This window comes from Mustelus asterias, chromosome 2 (genome assembly GCF_964213995.1).
Source record: "Mustelus asterias chromosome 2, sMusAst1.hap1.1, whole genome shotgun sequence".
In the NCBI taxonomy this organism is placed as follows: Eukaryota; Metazoa; Chordata; class Chondrichthyes; order Carcharhiniformes; family Triakidae; genus Mustelus; species Mustelus asterias.
In genome coordinates, this window is record NC_135802.1 from 1,724,191 (window position 1) to 1,744,303 (window position 20,113).

Sequence of the window (20,113 nt, forward strand, 5' to 3'; positions counted from 1 at the left end):
TCAAAGTCCTCCCGTTAGCCCTATACTCAACACATCTGTTATTCCTACCAAAGTGAATTACCTCACACTTCTCCGCATTAAACTCCATCCGCCACCTCTCGGCCCAACTTTGCAACCTGTCTAAGTCTTCCTGCAAACTACGACACCCTTCCTCACTGTCTACCACACCACCGACTTTGGTGTCATCAGCAAATTTGCTAATCCACCCAACTATACCCTCATCCAGATCATTAATAAATATTACAAACAGCAGTGGCCCCAAAACAGATCCCTGAGGTACACCACTTGTAACCGCACTCCATGATGAATATTTACTATCAACCACCACCCTCTGTTTCCTATCCGCTAGCCAATTCCTGATCCAATTTCCTAGATCACCCCCAATCCCATACATCTGCATTTTCTGCAGAAGCCTACCATGGTGAACCTTATCAAACGCCTTACTAAAATCCATATATACCACGTCCACTGCCTTGCCCCCATCCACCTCCTTGGTCACTTTCTCAAAAAACTCAATAAGGTTAGTAAGGCACGACCTACCTGCCACAAAACCATGCTGACTATCACCTATCAATTCATTACTCTCCAAATAACTATAAATCCTATCCCTTATAATTTTTTCCAACATCTTGCCGACAACAGAAGTGAGACTCACCGGTCTATAATTCCCGGGGAAGTCTCTGTTCCCCTTCTTAAACAATGGGACAACATTCGCTAACCTCCAATCTTCTGGTACTATACCAGAGGCCAACGACGACCTGAAGATCAGAGCCAGAGGCTCTGCAATCACTTCTCTTGCCTCCCAGAGAATCCTTGGATAAATCCCATCCGGACCAGGGGATTTATCTATTTTCAGACCCTCCAGAATATCCTGCACATCCTCCTTATCAACTGTAATACTGTCTATTCTACTCCCTTGCAACCCAGTGTCCTCCTCAGCTATATTCATGTCCCCTTGCGTGAACACCGAAGAGAAATATTGGTTCAATGCTTCACCAATCTCCTCCGGTTCCACACATAACTTCCCTCTGCCATCTATAACTGGCCCTAAACTTGCCCTAACCAACCTTCTGTTCTTGACATACCTATAGAACGCCTTAGGATTCTCTTTAACCCTATCCGCCAAAGTCTTCTCATGTCCCCTTTTAGCCCTTCTAAGCTCGCTCTTCAACTCCCTCTTAGCCAATCTAAAGCTTTCTAGTGCACTACCCGAGTGCTCACGTCTCATCCGAACATAAGCCTCCTTTTTCTTTTTAACCAACAAAGAAACTTTTTTGGTGCACCACGGTTCCCTAGCCCTACCAATTCCTCCTTGCCTGACAGGGACATACCTATCACAGACTCGCAGTAGCTGCTCCTTGAAAAAACTCCACATGTCGGACGTTCCCAGTCCCTGTAATCTCCTAGTCCAACCTATGTTTCCTAATTCTCTCCTAATAGCCTCATAATTACCCTTCCCCCAGCTAAAACCACTGGCCCGAGGTTCATGCCTATCCCTTTCCATCACTAAGGTGAACGTAACCGAATTGTGGTCACTATCACCAAAATGCACACCAACTTCCAAGTCTAGCACCTGGTCTGGCTCATTTCCCAGCACCAGATCCAATATAGCCTCACCTCTAGTTGGCCTGTCTACATACTGAGTCAAAAAACCTTCCTGCACGCTTTGAACAAAAACTGACCCCTCTAACGAGCTAGAGCTATAACAATTCCAGTCAATATTAGTCAAGTTAAAATCCCCCATAACAATTGCCCTATTACTTTCACTCCTAAGCAGGATTGACTCCGCAATCCTTTCCTCAACCTCTCTAGAACTTTTAGGAGGTCTATAAAAGACTCCCAACAGGGTGACCTCTCCTCTCCTATTTCTAATCTCCGCCCATACTACCTCAACAGATAAGTCCTCATCAAACCTCCTCTCTGACACTGTGATACAATCTCTGACCAATAATGCTACCCCTCCCCCTCTGTAACTTCTGACATCCCTCCAGACTATCCACAACCCCACCAACCTTCGTGTCATCGGCAAACTTACCAACCCATCCCTCCGCTTCCTCATCCAGGTCATTCATGAAAATGACAAACAGCAAGGGTCCCAGAACAGATCCCTGGGGCACTCCACTGGTGACCGACCTCCATTTAGAAAAAGACCCATCTATACCCACTCTCTGCCTCCTTTGGGCAAGCCAGTTCTGGATCCACAGGGCAGCAGCCCCTTCATAAATCCATGCTGACTCTGTCTGATCCTGCCGCTGCTTTCTAAATGCTCCGCTATAAAGTCCTTGATAATGGATTTGATAAATTTCCCCACTACCGATGTTAAGCTTACTGGTCTATAATTTCCTGTTTTCTCTCTACCTCCCTTTTTGAATATTGGAGTGACATTCGCTCCCCTCCAATGTGCAGGGACCGTTCCAGAACCTATAGAATCCTGGAAGATGACCACCAATGCATCCACTATTTCTAGAGCCACTTTCTTAAGTACTCTGGGATGTAGATTATCAGGCCCTGGGGATTTATCCACCTTCAATCCCATCAACTTTCCCAGCACCATTTCTCTACTAATATTGATCTCCCTCAGTTCTTCCCTCTCACTAACTCTTGCATTCTCCAACATTTCTGGTATCTGATTTGTTTCCTCTTTTGTGAAGACAGAACCAAAGTATGTATTCAGTTGCTCGGCCATTTCTTTGTCCCCTATTATACATTCCCCCGTTTCTGTCTGTAGGGGACCTATATTTGTCTTCACCAACCTCTTTCTCTTCACGTTTCTATAGAAACTCTTAGTGTCAGTCTTTATGTTCCCTGCAAGCTTACTTTCGTACTGTATTTTCTTCTTAATCAATCCCTTGGTCCTTCTTTGCTGAATTCTAAACTGCTCCCAATCCTCAGACCTATTATTTTTCTTGGCCAATCTGTATGCTTCTTCCTTGGATCGGATACTCTCTCTAATTTCCTTTGTAAGCCATGGATTGGCCCTCTTACCCATTTTGCTTCTGTGCCAGACAGGAATAAACAGTTGCTGCAGTTCCCCCATGTGTTCCTCGAATGTTTGCCAGTGTCTATCCACTGTCATCCCTTTAAATAACTCTCCCCAATCTATCAAGGACAACTCGTGCCTCATATCCTCATAGTTTCCTTTATTAAGATTCAGCACCCTAGTCTCCGAATCAACTACTTCACTCTCCATCTTGATAAAAAATTCCATCATGTTCTGGTCGCTCATCCCCAAGGGGGCTCGTACAGCGAGATTGGCAATGATTCCCTTCTCATTACACAGCACCCAGTCTAAGATGGCCTGCTCTCTGGTTGGTTCCTCCACAGATTGGTCAAGAAAACCATCCCGTATACACTCCAGGAATTCCTCCTCTACGGAATTGTGGCTAATTTGATTTCATAGAGTCATAGAATCCCTACAGTGCAGAAAGAGGCCATTCAGCCCATCGAGTCTGCACTGACCACAATCCCACCCAGGCCCTATCCCCATAACCCCATGCATTTACCCTAGCTGATCTCCCTGACACTAAGGGACAATTTAACATGGTCAATTCACCTAACCCGTACATCTTTGGAGTGTGGGAGGAAACTGGAGCACCCGGATGAAACCCATGCAGACACGGGGAGAACATGCAAACTCCACACAGACAGTGACCCAAGCCGGGAATCGAACCCGGGTCTCTGATGCTGTGAGGCAGCAATGCTAACCACTGTGCCATCGTGCCGCCCAAATTAATTTGCCTAATCTATGTGTCGATTAAGGGCGACATGGACAGGCTGAAGGGCCTGTTTCCGTGCTGTAAACCTCTCTGGCTCTGTTAAAATCACCCATCATCACCGATATTCCCTTATCACATGCATCTCTAATTTCCTGTTTAATGCCATTCCCAACATCGCCACTGCAGTTTGGGGGTTTGTATATGACACCCACTAATGATTTTTGCCCCTTGGTATTTCTCAACTCTACCCATACAGACTCCACGTTGTCAGAGCTAATATCCTTTCTCACTATTGTGTTAATTTCCTCTTTAACCAGCAGTGCCTCTCCAACACCTTTTCCTTTATGCCTGTCCTTCCTAAATATTGAATACCCTGGGACATTCAATTCCCACCCCTGGTCACCCTGCAGCCATGTCTCCGTGATCCCAATTATATCGTACCCGTTTATATCTATCTGTGTGATTGATTCATCCACTTTATTGCGAATTCTCCACGCATTCAGGTACAGAGCCTTTAAACTTGTCTTTTTAACATTGATTCGCTCCCAGTATTTTTCTCTATATTCCTGTTTGAACTTTGTCCTTGGTTTCTCTGCCTATCACTTTTCTTATTCCCTTTTCTACCTTTTGCTTTTGTCCTTGCCCCCGCCTTACATAGGTTTCCATACCCCCGGGATATTAGTCTAAACCCTCCCCAACCGCTCGAGCAAACACTCCCCCTGGGACATCAGTCCTGATCCTGCCCAGGTGTAACGCATCCAGTTTGTACAGGTCCCACCTCCCACAGAACCGGTCCCAATGCCCCAGGAATCAGAATCTGAATGCTGCCCCCCTCGCCGGCTGCCCCCCCGCCAGCTGCCCCCTCGCCGGCTGCCCCCTCGCCGGCTGCCCCCTCACCGGCTGCCCCCCTCGCCGGCTGCCCCCCTCGCCGGCTGCCCCCTCGCCGACTGCCCCCTCACCGGCTGCCCCCTCACCGGCTGCCCCCCTCACCGGCTGCCCCCCTCGCCGACTGCCCCCCCGCCAGCTGCCCCCTCACCGGCTGCCCCCCTCGCCGGTTGCCCCCTCGCCGACTGCCCCCCCGCCAGCTGCCCCCTCGCCGGTTGCCCCCCTCGCTGGCTGCCCCCTCGCCGGTTGCCCCCCTCGCCGGTTGCCCCCCTCGCCGGTTGCCCCCCTCGCCGGTTGCCCCCCTCACCGGCTGCCCCCTCGCCGGCTGCCCCCCTCGCCCGCTGCCCCCTCCTCAGTGATATTTCCCCTGTAATCCTTTCTCTCTCTTTTCAGATGATGACGAGATTCAGAGGGAAGTGTTTGAGAAATGGATGAATTTCCAGTTGGAAAAGGTCAGTAAAGGGGAGTGTGGGAAAGAGGGAATGTCGCTCAGAGACACGGAATCTGTGTGGCACTGGGTACAGAGGAATGTGTGTGGGGCGGGGGGAGCGAAGGCGGTGGGCCGGGGGGAGAGACTGGAATGGTCGCTGGGATGAGGGAGTTCAGTGAATGTGGAGGGACGGGTGACACTGGGACCGTTCTCCTCAGAGCAGGAGAAGGTGTACAAAATCACCAATCAGTCCAAAGATGTGCGGGTTAGGTTGATTGGCCAGGTTAAAAAAATTGCCCCTTAGAGTCCTGGGATGTGTAGGTTAGAGGGATCAGTGGGTAAAATATGTGGGGGTAGGGCCTGGGTGGGATTGTGGTTGGTGCAGACTCGATGGGCCGAATGGCCTCCTTCTGCACTGTAGGGTTTCTATGATTTCTATGAAAATCTGCAGGAGTGAATAAGGAGAAAGTGTTCTCAGTGACAGGAGGGTCACAGACTAAAGAGAATCGGGAAAAGAAGCCAAGGAGGGTTGAGGCGAATGTTTCCACACAGCGAGTTGAAGCATCTGAATGGACAGTGGTTCAGTAGGATCTTTCAAACAGGAATTCGGTAAATACTCAGATGGGAAAATATTGCAGGGCTGTGAAGAAATACCATCGGGAGTGAGATTTATCTGGATAGCTCTTCAAAGAGCCAGTACAGACACGATGGGCTGAATAGCCTCCTGTGCTATAATTCCATGTTGGTTCTATTCTCCATTCTCAGAATCTGGGTGGGTTAGAGGATCTGCACTGTCCCTCTCCCAATCCACAATCGCCCACACTGTTTGTCTGACACCCCCTCGAAGTGGTCCACCTCTGAAGCACTCCTTCGGCAGCACCTTTCAAATCCACGGCCACTTCCATCGAGAAGGGCAAGAGCAGCAGATACCTCGGAACACCCCCACCTGGAGATTCCCCTCCAAGTCACTCACTATCCTGACTTGGAAATATATCGCTGTCCCTTCACTGTCGCTGACAGGGAGGCGATGACCTCATGGTATTATCACCAAAACATTAATCCAGAAACTCAGCCGGGACCCGGGTTCCAATCCCGTCACAGCAGCTGCTGGAATTGAATTGAATAAAAAATATCTGGAATTAAGAATCTGATGATCATGAAGCCATTGTCGATTATCAGAAAAACCCATCTGGTTCCTTCCTTTAGGGAAGGAAATCTGCCGCCCTTACTGGGTCTGGCCGACATGTGACTCCAGAGTCACAGCAATGTGGGTGACTCTCAGCTGCCCTCCAAGGGCAACTCGGGATGGGCAATAAATGCTGGCCAGCCAGCGACGCCCATGTCCCACAAATGAATGAAAACAAAATCCTGGAACTCGCTCTGTGGGTGTACCTACACCTCAGAGACTGCAGCAGTTCAGGAAGGCAGCTCACCAGCACCTTCTGAAGGGACAGTTAGGGATGGGGAATCTCTCCATGTTGTGACAGTAATGTTTGTTTTCTCCATTGTACAGAGGCTATCATTGAGACGGGTGCGGAATTTGTTTGAGGATTTGCGAGATGGAGAATTCTTCATCGCCTTTCTGGAAGCATTGACTGGAGATGTCCTGGTGAGTCAGCTCACCATCCTGTCTTCCCACAGGCTCAGAGCCGCTGGCAATCAGAATCTGGCAGCAACACATGCCACAATACCAGCTCCGAACACACCCGAAGCCCAGGACAATTGGAGGAACCTCGAGTAAAACAGAGTGAGGGTGGGACAGGGATTCGGAGCGGGGAGTCATGGGTCAAAGGGGAGGCAGCATGAAGTCAGAGAGCAGGGCTGGCTGCTGGAGGTGGTTGAGAGGCACCCCATCCCCGACCCTGAAGATTGGAAAGTGGCAAATGTTGTGCCTTTGTTTAAAAAGGGCTGCAGGGAAAAGCCTGGGAACTACAGGCCAGTGAGCCTCACATCTGTGGTGGGTAAATTGTTGGAAGGTATTTTGAGAGACAGGATCTACAGGCATTTAGAGACGCAAGGACTGATTAGGGACAGTCAGCATGGCTTTGTGAGTGGAAAATCATGTCTCACAAATTTGATTGAGTTTTTTGAAGGGGTAACCAAGAAGGTAGATGAGGGCAGTGCAGTTGATGTTGTCTACATGGACTTTAGCAAGGCCTTTGACAAGGTACCGCATGGTAGGTTGTTGCATAAGGTTAAAGCTCACTGGATCCAGGGTGAGGTATCTAAATGGATACAAAATTGGCTTCTTGACAGAAGCCAGAGGGTGGTTGTAGAGGGTTGTTTTTCAAACTGGAGGCCTGTGACCAGCGGTGTGCCTCAGGGATCAGTGCTGGGCCCACTGTTATTTGTCATTTATATTAATGATTTGGACGAGAATATAGGAGGCAGGGTTAGTAAGTTTGCAGATGACACCAAAATTGATGGCATATTGGACAGTGAAGAAAGTTATCTCCAATTGCAACGGGATCTTGATCAATTGGGCCAGTGGGCTGACGAATGGCAGATGGAGTTTAATTTAGATAAATGCGAAGTGATGCATTTTGGTAGATTGAACCAGGGCAGGACTTATTCAGTTAATGGTAGGGCACTGGGGAGAGTTACAGACCAAAGAGACCTCGGGGTACATGTTCATAACTCCTTGAAATTGGAGTCACAGGTGGACAGAGTGGTGAAGAAGGCATTCGGCATGCTTGGTTTCATTGGTCAGAACATTGAATACAGGAGTTGGGATGTCTTGTTGAAGTTGTACAAGACATTGGTAAGGCCACACTTGGAATACTGTGTGCAATTCTGGTCACCCTATTATAGAAAGGATATTATTAAACTAGAAAGAATGCAGAAAAGATTTACTAGGATGTTACCGGGACTTGATGGATTGAATTATAAGGAGAGGCTGGATAGACTGGAACTTTTTTCTCTGGAGCGTAGGAGGCTGAGGGGTGATCTTATAGAGGTCTATAAAATAATGAGGGGCACAGATCAGCTAGATAGTCAATATCTTTTCCCAAAGGTAGGGGTGTCTAAAACTAGAGGGCATAGGTTTAAGGTGAGAGGGGAGAGATACAAAAGTGTCTAGAGGGGCAGTTTTCTCACACAGAGGGTGGTGTGTGTCTGGAACAAGCTGCCAGAGGTAGTAGTAGAGGCGGGTACAATTCTGTCTTTTAAAAAGCATTCAGACAGTTACATGGGTAAGATGGATACAGAGGGATATGGGCCAAATGCGGGCAATTGGGATTAGTTTATGGGTTAAAAAAAAGGGTGGACAAGTTGGGCCGAAGGGCCTGTTTCCATGCTGTAAACCTCTATGACTTTATGACCTCATTGAATGGTGGGAATCGGTTTGAGAGGCATATTTCAATTTGATTCATGGATTGTGGGTCTCACTCATGTGGCCAGCACTTATTACCCATCCCTAATTGCCCTTCAGAAGCTGCTGGTGAGCTGCCTTAGAAACATAAAAAAACGACAGCACAAAACAGGCCCTTCGGCCCCACAGGTTGTGCCGAACATATCCCTACCTTTTAGGCCGACCTATAACCCTCCATCCTATTAAGTCCCATGTACTCACCCAGGAGTCTCTTAAAAGACCCGATTGAGTTTGCCTCCACCACCACTGACGGCAGCCGATTCCACTCGCCCACCACCCTCTGTGTGAAAAACTTCCCCCGAACATTTCCCCTGGACCTACCCCCCAGCACCTTAAACCTGTGTCCTCTCGTAGCAGCCATTTCCACCCTGGGAAAAAGCCTCTGAGAGTCCTCCCGATCTATGCCTCTCAACATCTTATATACCTCTATTAGGTCTCCTCTCATCCTATGTCTCTCCAAGGAGAAAAGACCGAGCTCCCTCAGCCTATCCTCATAAGGCATGCCACTCAATCCAGGCAACATCCTTGTAAATCGCCTTTGCACCCTTTCAATCTTTTCCACATCCTTCCTGCAATGAGGTGACCAGAACTGAGCACAGTACTCCAAGTGGGGCCTGACGAGGGTCTTATATAGCTGCATAATTATCCCCGGACTCCTAAACTCAATCCCTCGATTGATAAAGGCCAGCACACCATTCGCCTTCTTAACCACCTCCTCCACCTGCGGGGCCGATTTTAGAGTCCTATGGATCCGGACCCCAAGGTCCTTCTGATCCTCTACCGTACTAAGAGTCTTTCACTTTATATTGTACTCCTTTATCCCACTTGACCTGCCAAAATGGACCACTACGCATTTATCTGGGTTGAAGTCCATCTGCCACTTCTCCGCCCAGTCTTGCATCCTATCTATGTCCTTCTGTAACTTCTGACATCCCTCCAGACTATCCACAACCCCACCAACCTTCGTATCATCGGCAAACTTACCAACCCATCCCTCCACTTCCTCATCCAGGTCATTTATGAAAATGACAAACAGCAAGGATCCCAGAACAGATCCCTGGGGCACTCCACTGGTGACCGACCTCCGATTAGAAAAAGACCCATTTTTACACACTCTCTGCCTCCTTTGGGCAAGCCAGTTCTGGATCCACAGGGCAGCAGCCCCTTGGATCCCATGCCCTCTCACTTTTTCTAGAAGCCTTGCATGGGGGACCTTATCGAACGCCTTGATAAAATCCATATAAACCACATCTACCGCCTTCCCTTCGTCAATGTGTTTAGTCACATTTTTGAAGAACTCCACCAGGATCGTAAGGCACGATCTGCCTTTGTCAAAGCCATGCTGAGTATTCTTGAGCATACTAAACCTCTCTAAATGCTCATAAATCTTATCCCTCAGGATCTTCTCCATCAGCTTACCAACCACTGAGGTTAGACTCACCAGTCGGTAATTTCCTGGGCTATCCCTATTCCCCTTCTTGAAAATAGGAACCACATCCGCAATCCTCCAATCCTCCGGCACCTCTCCCGTCTCCATCGACGACGCAAAGATCATCGCCAGAAGCTCTGCAATCTCTTCCCTCGCCTCCCACAGTAACCTGGGGTACATCCCATCCGGACCCGGCGATTTACCTATCTTGATGCCATTCAAAGATTCCAGCACAACCTCTTAGTTAAAGTCCACATACTCAATCTTTTCAGTCCACCACAAGCCCGCAGTACATCCACCCAGGTCCTTCTCCTCTGTGAAAACCGAGTCAAAATACTCATTAAGCACCTCTGCCATTTCTACTGGTTCCGTACTGATTTTCCCGCCTTCACCTTTTATAGGCCCTATTCCTTCACGTCTCATCCTTTTACTCTTCACATATTTATAGAACGCCTTAAGGTTTTCCTTAATCCTACCTGCCAAGGCCTTCTCGTGACCCCTTCTGGCTCTCCTAATTTCCTTCTTTAGTCCCTTCCTACAAGCCGTATACTCATCTAGATCCCTATCTTCGCCAAGCTCTCTGAACCTTTTGTACGCTTTCCTTTTCTTCTCGACTAGGTCCCGCACAGCTTTCGTGCACCACGGTTCCTTTAACCTACCAACTCCTCCCTGTCTGCCCGGAACGTTGTCCTGTAGAACTCGAGACAGACATTCCTTGAAAAACTGCCACCTCTCTTCAGTACATTTCCCCGAGAATACCTCCTTCCAATTCACTCCTCTAATTTGCTGCCTTATGTCTTCATATTTCCCCTTACTCCATATAAGCGCTTTCCTAGCTTGCCTGATCCTCTCTTTTTCCAATGCAAGCATAAAGGAGATAGAGTTATGATCGCTATCCCCAAGATGCTCTCCCACTGAGAGATCTGACACCTGTCCAGGTTCATTGGTCAGTATCAGATCAAGTACAGCCTCTCCTCTTGTAGGCTTGTCCACATGCTGTGTCAGGAAACCCTCCTGAACACACCTAACAAACTCCTCCCCATCCAATCCCCTTACCCGAGGGATATTCCAATCTATGTTTGGGAAATTAAAGTCTCCCATCACAACAACTCTGCTATTATTGCATCTCTCCAGGATCTGTTTCCCTATCTGCTCCTCCACCTCCCTGTTACTATTGGGCAGCCTATAGAAAACTCCCAGCAAAGTGATCGACCCCTTCCCACTCCAAACTTCCATCCACAGAGACTCTGTAGACAATCCCTCCACAGCATACACCTTCTCTACAGCTGTGACACTATCCCTGATCAGCAGTGCCACTCCACCCCCTCTCTTGCCTCCCTCCCTGTCCTTCCTGAAACATCTGAATCCCGGCACCTGGAGTATCCAGTCCTGTCCCTGAGACATCCAAGTCTCCGTAATGGCCACCACATCACACTTCCAGGCATCGATCCACGCTCTGAGCTCATCCCCTTTATTCACTATACTCCTGGCATTAAAGTAAACACATCTCAATCCTTTGGTCTGAGCTCTCCCCTTCTCTATCCCCCGTCCATCCTCCCTCTTGCACCGTCTATAACCCTTCTCTGTTTGCGAGCTAACTTCCTCGCTCCCAGTCACCTCGTCTCGATCCCCTCCCCCCAACCTATCTAGTTTAAACTCTCCCCAGTAGCCTTAGCCAACCTTCCCGCCAGGATATTGGTCCCCCTGGGATTCAAGTGCCACCCGTCTTTTGTGTACAGGTCACACCTGCCCCTAAAGAGGTCCCAATGGTCCAGGAACCTGAATCCCTGCCCCCTGCACCAGTCCCTCAGCCACACATTGATCCTCCACCTCACTCCATTCCTGCCCTCACCCTCCCGTGGCACAGGCAGCAATCCTGAGATTACTACCTTTGCTTTCCTCCTTCTCAGCTGTCTCCCTAATTCCCTATACTCTCTTTTCATGACCCCTTCCCCCTTCCTTCCCACATCAGCGGTACCAATATGTACCGCTACCTCTGGCTCCTCTCCCTCCCCCCTCAGGATTTCTGGGAGTCGACCAGCGACATCCTGGATCCCGGCCCCAGGGAGGCAGACCACCATCCGAGACTCCCGCCTGCCTCCGCAAAAATGCCTGTCCGACCCCCTTCCTGTCGAGTCCCCGATTAACACTGCCTTCCTCTTCTTTTCCTTAGCCCTCTGAGTTCCAGGGTCGGACTCCACTCCGGAGACACGGCCACTGCTGCTTCCCCCAGGCGGGCTGTCCCCCCCCAGCAGTACTCAGGCAGGAGTACTTGTTGTGTAGGGGCACATCCACCGGGGTGCTCTCAATCACCCGAGCTTTACCCTTCCTGGCCGTCACCCACTTGGCCTCCATCCGTGGCCCTGGTGTGACCACCTGATGATAGCTCTTGTCTATCACCTCCTCATTCTCCCTTAACAGCCACTTCTTGAGCCGCTGCAGTCCTGAGGTGTAGGTACACCCACAGTGCTGTTAGGGAGGGTGTTCCAGGATTTTGACCCAGCGACAGTGAAGGAACAGCCGATATATTTCCAAGTCAGGATAGTGAGTGACTCGGAGGGGAATCTCCAGGTGCTGGTGTTCCCAGGTATCTGCTGCTCTTATGTCCCTCCCTCTATTTCCCCATCTTTTTGTCTCTCCCTCACTCTCTTCTTTCCTTGCCTCTGTCTCTCGCTCTCTTCACTGATTGGTCTGTGTGTTTATTCCAGCCGCGAATCACTGGGCTCTGGCTCTTTCCCGCATTCTTCACCTACTGGAGACGGAGATGGAATGTGGAGATCACATTGGATTACCTGGATCAGCAACAGGTAACTGGGAACAGCAGAGGGCAAGATGGTGGAGCAAAGGGGGCAGGAGAGCCAGGCAGGGGAAGGCTAGAGGGAGAGTGGGCAAGGGGCATTGGGCAGGGGGCATTGGGGAAGAGGTCTATGTTCAGTCCGGAATGTCTGTTTCCTATAGGATTGATGTGGAGATGCCGGCGTTGGACTGGGGTGAACACAGTAAGAAGTCTCACAATACCAGGTTAAAGTCCAACAGGTTTATTTGGTAGCACGAGCTTTCGGAGCGCTGCTCCTTCCTCAGGTGAGTGGAGAGTTGGGTTCACAAACACAGCATATTCAGACACAGACTCAATCACCAGATACTGGTTGGAATGTGAGTCTTTACAGGTAATCAAAGCCTTTACAGGTGCAGACAGTGCGAGTGGAGAGAGCATTCAGCACAGGTTAAAGAGATGTGAATTGTCTCCAGCCAGGACAGTTAGTGAGATTTTGCAAGCTCAGGCAAGTCGTGGGGGTTCCAGATAGTGTGACATGAACCCAAGATCCTGGTTGAGGCTGTCCTCATGTGTGCGGAACTTGGCTATCAGTCTCTGCTCAATGACTCTGCGCTGTCGTGTGTCGTGAAGGCCACCTTGGAGAACGCTTACCCGAAGATCAGAGGCTGAATGCCCGTGACTGCTCAAGTGCTCCCCCACAGGAAGGGAACAGTCTTGCCTGGTGATTGTCGAGCGGTGTTCATTCATCCGTTGTCGCAGCGTCCGCATGGTTTCCCCAATGTACCATGCCTCGGGACATCCATTCCTGCAGCGTATCAGGGAGACAATGCTGGCCGAGTCGCAAGAGTATGTACCGTGTACCTGGTGGATGGTGTTCTCACGGGAGATGATGGCATCCGTGTCGATGATCCGGCACGTCTTGCAGAGGTTGCTGTGGCAGGGTTGTGTGGTGTCGTGGTCACTGTTCTCCTGAAGGCTGGGTAGTTTCCTGCGGACAGTGGTCTGTTTGAGATTGCGCGGTTGTTTGAATGCAAGAAGTGGGGGTGTGGGGATGGCCTTGGCGAGATGTTCATCTTCATCAATGACATGTTGAAGGCTCCGGAGAAGATGCAGTACTTCCCCGGAGGGAGAAGCTACGACATCTTCTCTGGAGCCTTCAACATGTCATTGATGAAGAAGAACATCTCGCCAATGCTCTGTGCTGTGTTTAACCCTCTCTCCACTCACATTGTCTGTACTTGGAAAGACTTGATTACCTGTTAAGACTCGCATTCCAACCATTATCTTGTAATTGAGTTTGAGTCTATATATGCCCTGTTTGTGAACCCAACTCTCCACTCACCTAGAAATCATAGAAACCCAGTAGTGCAGAAGGAGCCCATTCAGCCCACCGAGTCTGCACCAATAACAATCCCACCCAGGCCCTATCCCTGTAACCCCATATATTTACCCTGCTGATCCCTCTAACCTACGCATCCCAGGGCACGAAGGGTCAATTTAGCATGGCCAATCCACCTAACCCGCACATCTTTGGACTGTGGGAGGAAACCGGAGCACCCAGAGGAAACCCACGCAGACACGAGGAGAATGTGCAAACTCCACACAGACAGGGACCCAAGCCGGGAATCGAACCCAGGTCCCTCGTACTGTGAGGGAGGAGTGCTAACCACTATGCCACCATGCCGCCCTGATGAAGTTCTCCGAAAGCTCGTGCTACCAAATAAACCTGTTGGACTTTAACCCGGCATTGTTAGACTTCTTACTGTCCTATAGGATCAGTCTGGAATGTCCGTTTCCTGTCGGATCAGTCTGGGATGTCCGTTTCCTGTCGGATCAGTCTGGGATGTCCGTTTCCTGTCGGATCAGTCTGGGATGTCCGTTTCCTGTCGGATCAGTCTGGGATGTCCGTTTTCTGTAGGATCAGTCTGGGATGTCCGTTTCCTGTAGGATCAGTCTGGGATGTCCATTTCCTGTAGGATCAGTCTGGAATGTCCGTCTCCTATAGGATCAGCCTGGAATGTCCGTTTCCTATTGGTCAGTCTGGAATGTCTGTTTCCTGTCGGATCAGTCTGGAATGTCCGTTTTCTGTAGGATCAGTCTGGAATGTCCGTTTCCTGTCGGATCAGTCTGGAATGTCCGTTTTCTGTTGGATCAGTCTGGGATGTCCGTTTTCTGTAGAATCAGTCTGGAATGTCCGTTTCCTGTAGGATCAGTCTGGGATGTCCGTTTCCTGTAGGATCAGTCTGGGATGTCCGTTTTCTGTAGGATCAGTCTGGGATGTCCGTTTTCTGTAGGATCAGTCTGGAATGTCCGTTTCCTGTAGGATCAGTCTGGGATGTCCGTTTTCTGTAGGATCAGTCTGGGATGTCCGTTTTCTGTAGGATCAGTCTGGAATGTCCGTTTCCTGTAGGATCAGTCTGGGATGTCCGTTTTCTGTAGGATCAGTCTGGGATGTCCGTTTTCTGTAGGATCAGTCTGGAATGTCCGTTTCCTGTAGGATCAGTCTGGGATGTCCGTTTTCTGTAGGATCAGTCTGGGATGTCCGTTTTCTGTAGGATCAGTCTGGAATGTCCGTTTCCTGTAGGATCAGTCTGGAATGGCCATTTCCTATTGGTCAATCTGGAATGTCCGTTTCCTGTAGGATCAGTTTGGGATGTCCGTTTCCTGTAGGATCAGTCTGGAATGGCCATTTCCTATTGGTCAGTCTGGAATGTCAGTTTCCTGTAGGATCAGTCTGGAATGTCCGTTTCCTGTAGGATCAGTCTGGGATGTCCGTTTCCTGTAGGTTCAGTCTGGAATGTCTGGAATGTCCTGTTATTGGGGATTCAGTGTCAGAATGAGGAATGCCTCACCTGACCAAGCTGCAGAACCAATTAACTTTCTTTATTCATTTGTGGGACATGGGCATTGCTCGCTGATGTTGATTGAGGCGCAGTGATTTAAATCGGGAATGCTCGAGAGGTCAGAATTGGAGGACTTTCAAGATCTATTGTGAGACAGCAAAAGGTCACACAAACGACAGCACTTATTGCCCAATGGGTTCACAAACAGGGCAGATATAGACATGGACTCAATTGCAAGATAATGGTTGGAATGCGAGTCTTTACAGCTAATCAAGTCTTAAAGGTTCAGACAATGTGAGTGGAGAGAGGGTTAAGCGCAGGTTAAAGAGATAGAACATAGAACATAGAAAGCCACAGCACAAACAGGCCCTTCGGCCCACAAGTTGCGCTGATCATATCCCTACCTCTAGGCCTATCTATAGCCCTCAATCCCATTAAATCCCATGTACTCATCCAGAAGTCTCTTAAAAGACCCCAACGAGTTTGCCTCCACCACCACCGATGTCAGCCGATTCCACTCACCCACCACCCTCTGAGTGAAAAACTTACCCCTGACATCTCCTCTGTACCTACCCCCCAGCACCTTAAACCTGTGTCCTCTCGTAGCAACCATTTCAGCCCTTGGAAATAGCCTCTGAGAGTCTACCCTATCCAGACCTCTCAACATCTTGTAAACCTCTATCAGGTCACCTCTCATCCTTCGTCTCTCCAGGGAGAAGAGACCAAGCTCCCTCAACCTATCCTCATAAGGCATGCCCCCCAATACAGGCAACATCCTTGTAAATCTCCTCTGCACCCTTTCAATGGCTTTGTGAAGGGCAAATCGTGCCTCACAAATTTGATAGAATTTTTTGAGGAGGTAACTAGGTGTGTTGATGAAGGTAGGGCGGTTGATGTCATATACATGGATTTTAGTAAGGCGTTTGATAAGGTCCCCCATGGTCGGCTTATGATGAAAGTAAGGAGGTGTGGGATAGAGGGAAAGTTGGCCGATTGGATAGGTAACTGGCTGTCTGATCGAAGACAGAGGGTGGTGGTGGATGGAAAATTTTCGGACTGGAGGCAGGTTGCTAGTGGAGTGCCGCAGGGATCGGTGCTTGGTCCTCTGCTCTTTGTGATTTTTATTAATGACTTAGAGGAGGGGGCTGAAGGGTGGATCAGTAAATTTGCTGATGACACCAAGATTGGTGGAGTAGTGGATGAGGTGGAGGGCTGTTGTCGGCTGCAAAGAGACATAGATAGGATGCAAAGCTGGGCTGAAAAATGGCAAATGGAGTTTAACCCTGATAAATGTGAGGTGATTCATTTTGGTAGGACTAATTTAAATATGGATTACAGGGTCAAAGGTAGGGTTCTGAAGACTGTGGAGGAACAGAGAGATCTTGGGGTCCATATCCACAGATCTCTAAAGGTTGCCACTCAAGTGGTTAGAGCTGTGAAGAAGGCATATAGTGTGTTAGCTTTTATTAACAGGGGGTTGGAGTTTAAGAGCCGTGGGGTTATGCTGCAACTGTACAGGACCTTGGTGAGACCGCATTTGGAATATTGCGTGCAGTTCTGGTCACCTCACTATAAGAAGGATGTGGAAGCGCTGGAAAGAGTGCAGAGGAGATTTACCAGGATGCTGCCTGGTTTGGAGTGTCGGTCTTATGAGGAAAGGTTGAGGGAGCTGGGGCTGTTCTCTCTGGAGCGGAGGAGATTGAGGGGAGACATAATAGAGGTTTATAAAATGATAGAACATAGAACATAGAACATTACAGCGCAGAACAGGCCCTTCGGCCCACGATGTTGCACCGACCAGTTAAAAAAAAAACTGTGACCCTCCAACCTAAACCAATTTCTTTTCGTCCATGAACCTATCTACGGATCTCTTAAACGCCCCCAAACTAGGCGCATTTACTACTGATGCTGGCAGGGCATTCCAATCCCTCACCACCCTCTGGGTAAAGAACCTACCCCTGACATCGGTTCTATAACTACCCCCCCTCAATTTAAAGCCATGCCCCCTCGTGCTGGATTTCTCCATCAGAGGAAAAAGGCTATCACTATCCACCCTATCTAAACCTCTAATCATCTTATATGTTTCAATAAGATCCCCTCTTAGCCGCCGCCTTTCCAGCGAAAACAATCCCAAATCCCTCAGCCTCTCCTCATAGGATCTCCCCTCCATACCAGGCAACATCCTGGTAAACCTCCTCTGCACCCTCTCCAAAGCCTCCACATCCTTCCTGTAATGTGGGGACCAGAACTGCACACAGTACTCCAAGTGCGGCCGCACCAGAGTTGTGTACAGTTGCAACATAACGCTACGACTCCTAAATTCAATCCCCCTACCAATAAACGCCAAGACACCATATGCCTTCTTAACAACCTTATCTACTTGATTCCCAACTTTCAGGGATCTATGCACACATACACCTAGATCCCTCTGCTCCTCCACACTATTCAAAGTCCTCCCGTTAGCCCTATACTCAACACATCTGTTATTCCTACCAAAGTGAATTACCTCACACTTCTCCGCATTAAACTCCATCCGCCACCTCTCGGCCCAACTTTGCAACCTGTCTAAGTCTTCCTGCAAACTACGACACCCTTCCTCACTGTCTACCACACCACCGACTTTGGTGTCATCAGCAAATTTGCTAATCCACCCAACTATACCCTCATCCAGATCATTAATAAATATTACAAACAGCAGTGGCCCCAAAACAGATCCCTGAGGTACACCACTTGTAACCGCACTCCATGATGAATATTTATTATCAACCACCACCCTCTGTTTCCTATCCGCTAGCCAATTCCTGATCCAATTTCCTAGATCACCCCCAATCCCATACATCTGCATTTTCTGCAGAAGCCTACCATGGTGAACCTTATCAAACGCCTTACTAAAATCCATATATACCACGTCCACTGCCTTGCCCCCATCCACCTCCTTGGTCACTTTCTCAAAAAACTCAATAAGGTTAGTAAGGCACGACCTACCTGCCACAAAACCATGCTGACTATCACCTATCAATTCATTACTCTCCAAATAACTATAAATCCTATCCCTTATAATGATGAAGGGGATAGATCGAGTGAACGTTCAAAGACTATTTCCTCGGGTGGATGGAGCTATTACAAGGGGGCATAACTATAGGGTTCATGGTGGGAGATATAGGAAGGATATCAGAGGTAGGTTCTTCACGCAGAGAGTGGTTGGGGTGTGGAATGGACTGCCTGCAGTGATAGTGGAGTCAGACACTTTAGGAACATTTAAGCGGTTATTGGATAGGCACATGGAGCACACCAGGATGGTAGGGAGTGGGATAGCTTGATCTTGGTTTCAGATGAAGGTCGGCACAACATCGTGGGCCGAAGGGCCTGTTCTGTGCTGTACTGTTCTATGTTCTATGTTCTATGTAACATCTTTCCTGTAATGAGGTGACCAGAACTGCGCGCAGTACTCCAAGTGGGGTCTAACCAGGGTCCTATAAAGCTGCAGCATTATGTCCCGACTCCTAAACTCAATCCCTCGATTAATGAAGGCTAGTACGCCGTACGCCTTCTTGACCGCATCCTCCACCTGCGAGGCCGATTTAAGAGTCCTATGGACCCGGACCCCAAGGTCCTTCTGATCCTCTACACTGCTAAGAATGGTACCCTTCATATTATACTGCTGCTTCATCCCATTGGATCTGCCAAAATGGATCACTACACACTTATCCGGGTTGAAGTCCATCTGCCACTTCTCCGCCCAGTCTATCTATGTCTCGCTGCAACTTCTGACATCCCTCCAAACTATCCACAACACCACCTACCTTGGTGTCGTCAGCAAACTTACCAACCCATCCCTCCACTTCCTCATCCAGGTCATTTATGAAAATGACAAACAGCAAGGGTCCCAGAACAGATCCCTGGGGCACTCCACTGGTCACTGACCTCCATGAAGAAAAAGACCCCTCCACAGCCACTCTCTGCCTTCTGCAGGCAAGCCAGTTCTGGATCCACAAGGCAACAGCCCCTTGGATCCCATGCCCTCTCACTTTCTCAAGAAGTCTTGCATGGGGGACCTTATCGAACGCCTTGCTGAAGTCCATATAGACCACATCCACCGCTCTTCCTTCGTCAATGTGTTTGGTCACATTTTCAAAGAACTCAACCAGGCTCGTAAGGCACGACCTGCCCTTGACAAAGCCGTGCTGACTACTTTTGATCATACTAAACTTCTCTAGATGATCATAAATCCTGTCTCTCAGGATCCTCTCCATCAACTTACCAACCACTGAGGTTAGACTCACCGGTCGGTAATTTCCCGGGCTGTCCCTGTTCCCTTTCTTGAATATAGGGACCACATCTGCAATCCTCCAATCCTCTGGAACCTCTCCCGTCTCCATCGACGATGCAAAGATCATCGCCAAAGGCTCCGCAATCTCCTCCCTCGCCTCCCACAGTAACCTGGGGTACATCCCATCCGGTCCCGGCGACTTACCAACCTTGATGCCATTCAATAGTTCCAACACATCCTCTTTCTTTATGTCCACATGCTCGATCCTTTCTGTCCACCGCAAACCAGCAGTACAACCACCCAGATGTGTATTGTCTCCAGCCAGGACAGTTAGTGAGATTTTGCAAGCCCAGACAAGTCGTGGGGGTTACAGATAGTGTGACATGAACCCAAG

General features: G+C 49.1%; 1 protein-coding gene across 2 annotated transcripts in view; it reads left to right on the top strand.

Moving 5' to 3' along the window:
- LOC144504518 (uncharacterized) overlaps positions 1-20,113 on the top strand; it is a 152,700-nt gene that overhangs the window by 17,356 nt on the left and 115,231 nt on the right. For both annotated transcript variants that reach the window (XM_078229917.1, XM_078229927.1), the window contains exons 2-4: positions 4,995-5,053; positions 6,545-6,640; positions 12,539-12,637. In XM_078229917.1, the coding sequence (XP_078086043.1) occupies positions 4,995-5,053; positions 6,545-6,640; positions 12,539-12,637 (254 nt within the window). The remainder of the gene's footprint in view (positions 1-4,994; positions 5,054-6,544; positions 6,641-12,538; positions 12,638-20,113) is intronic.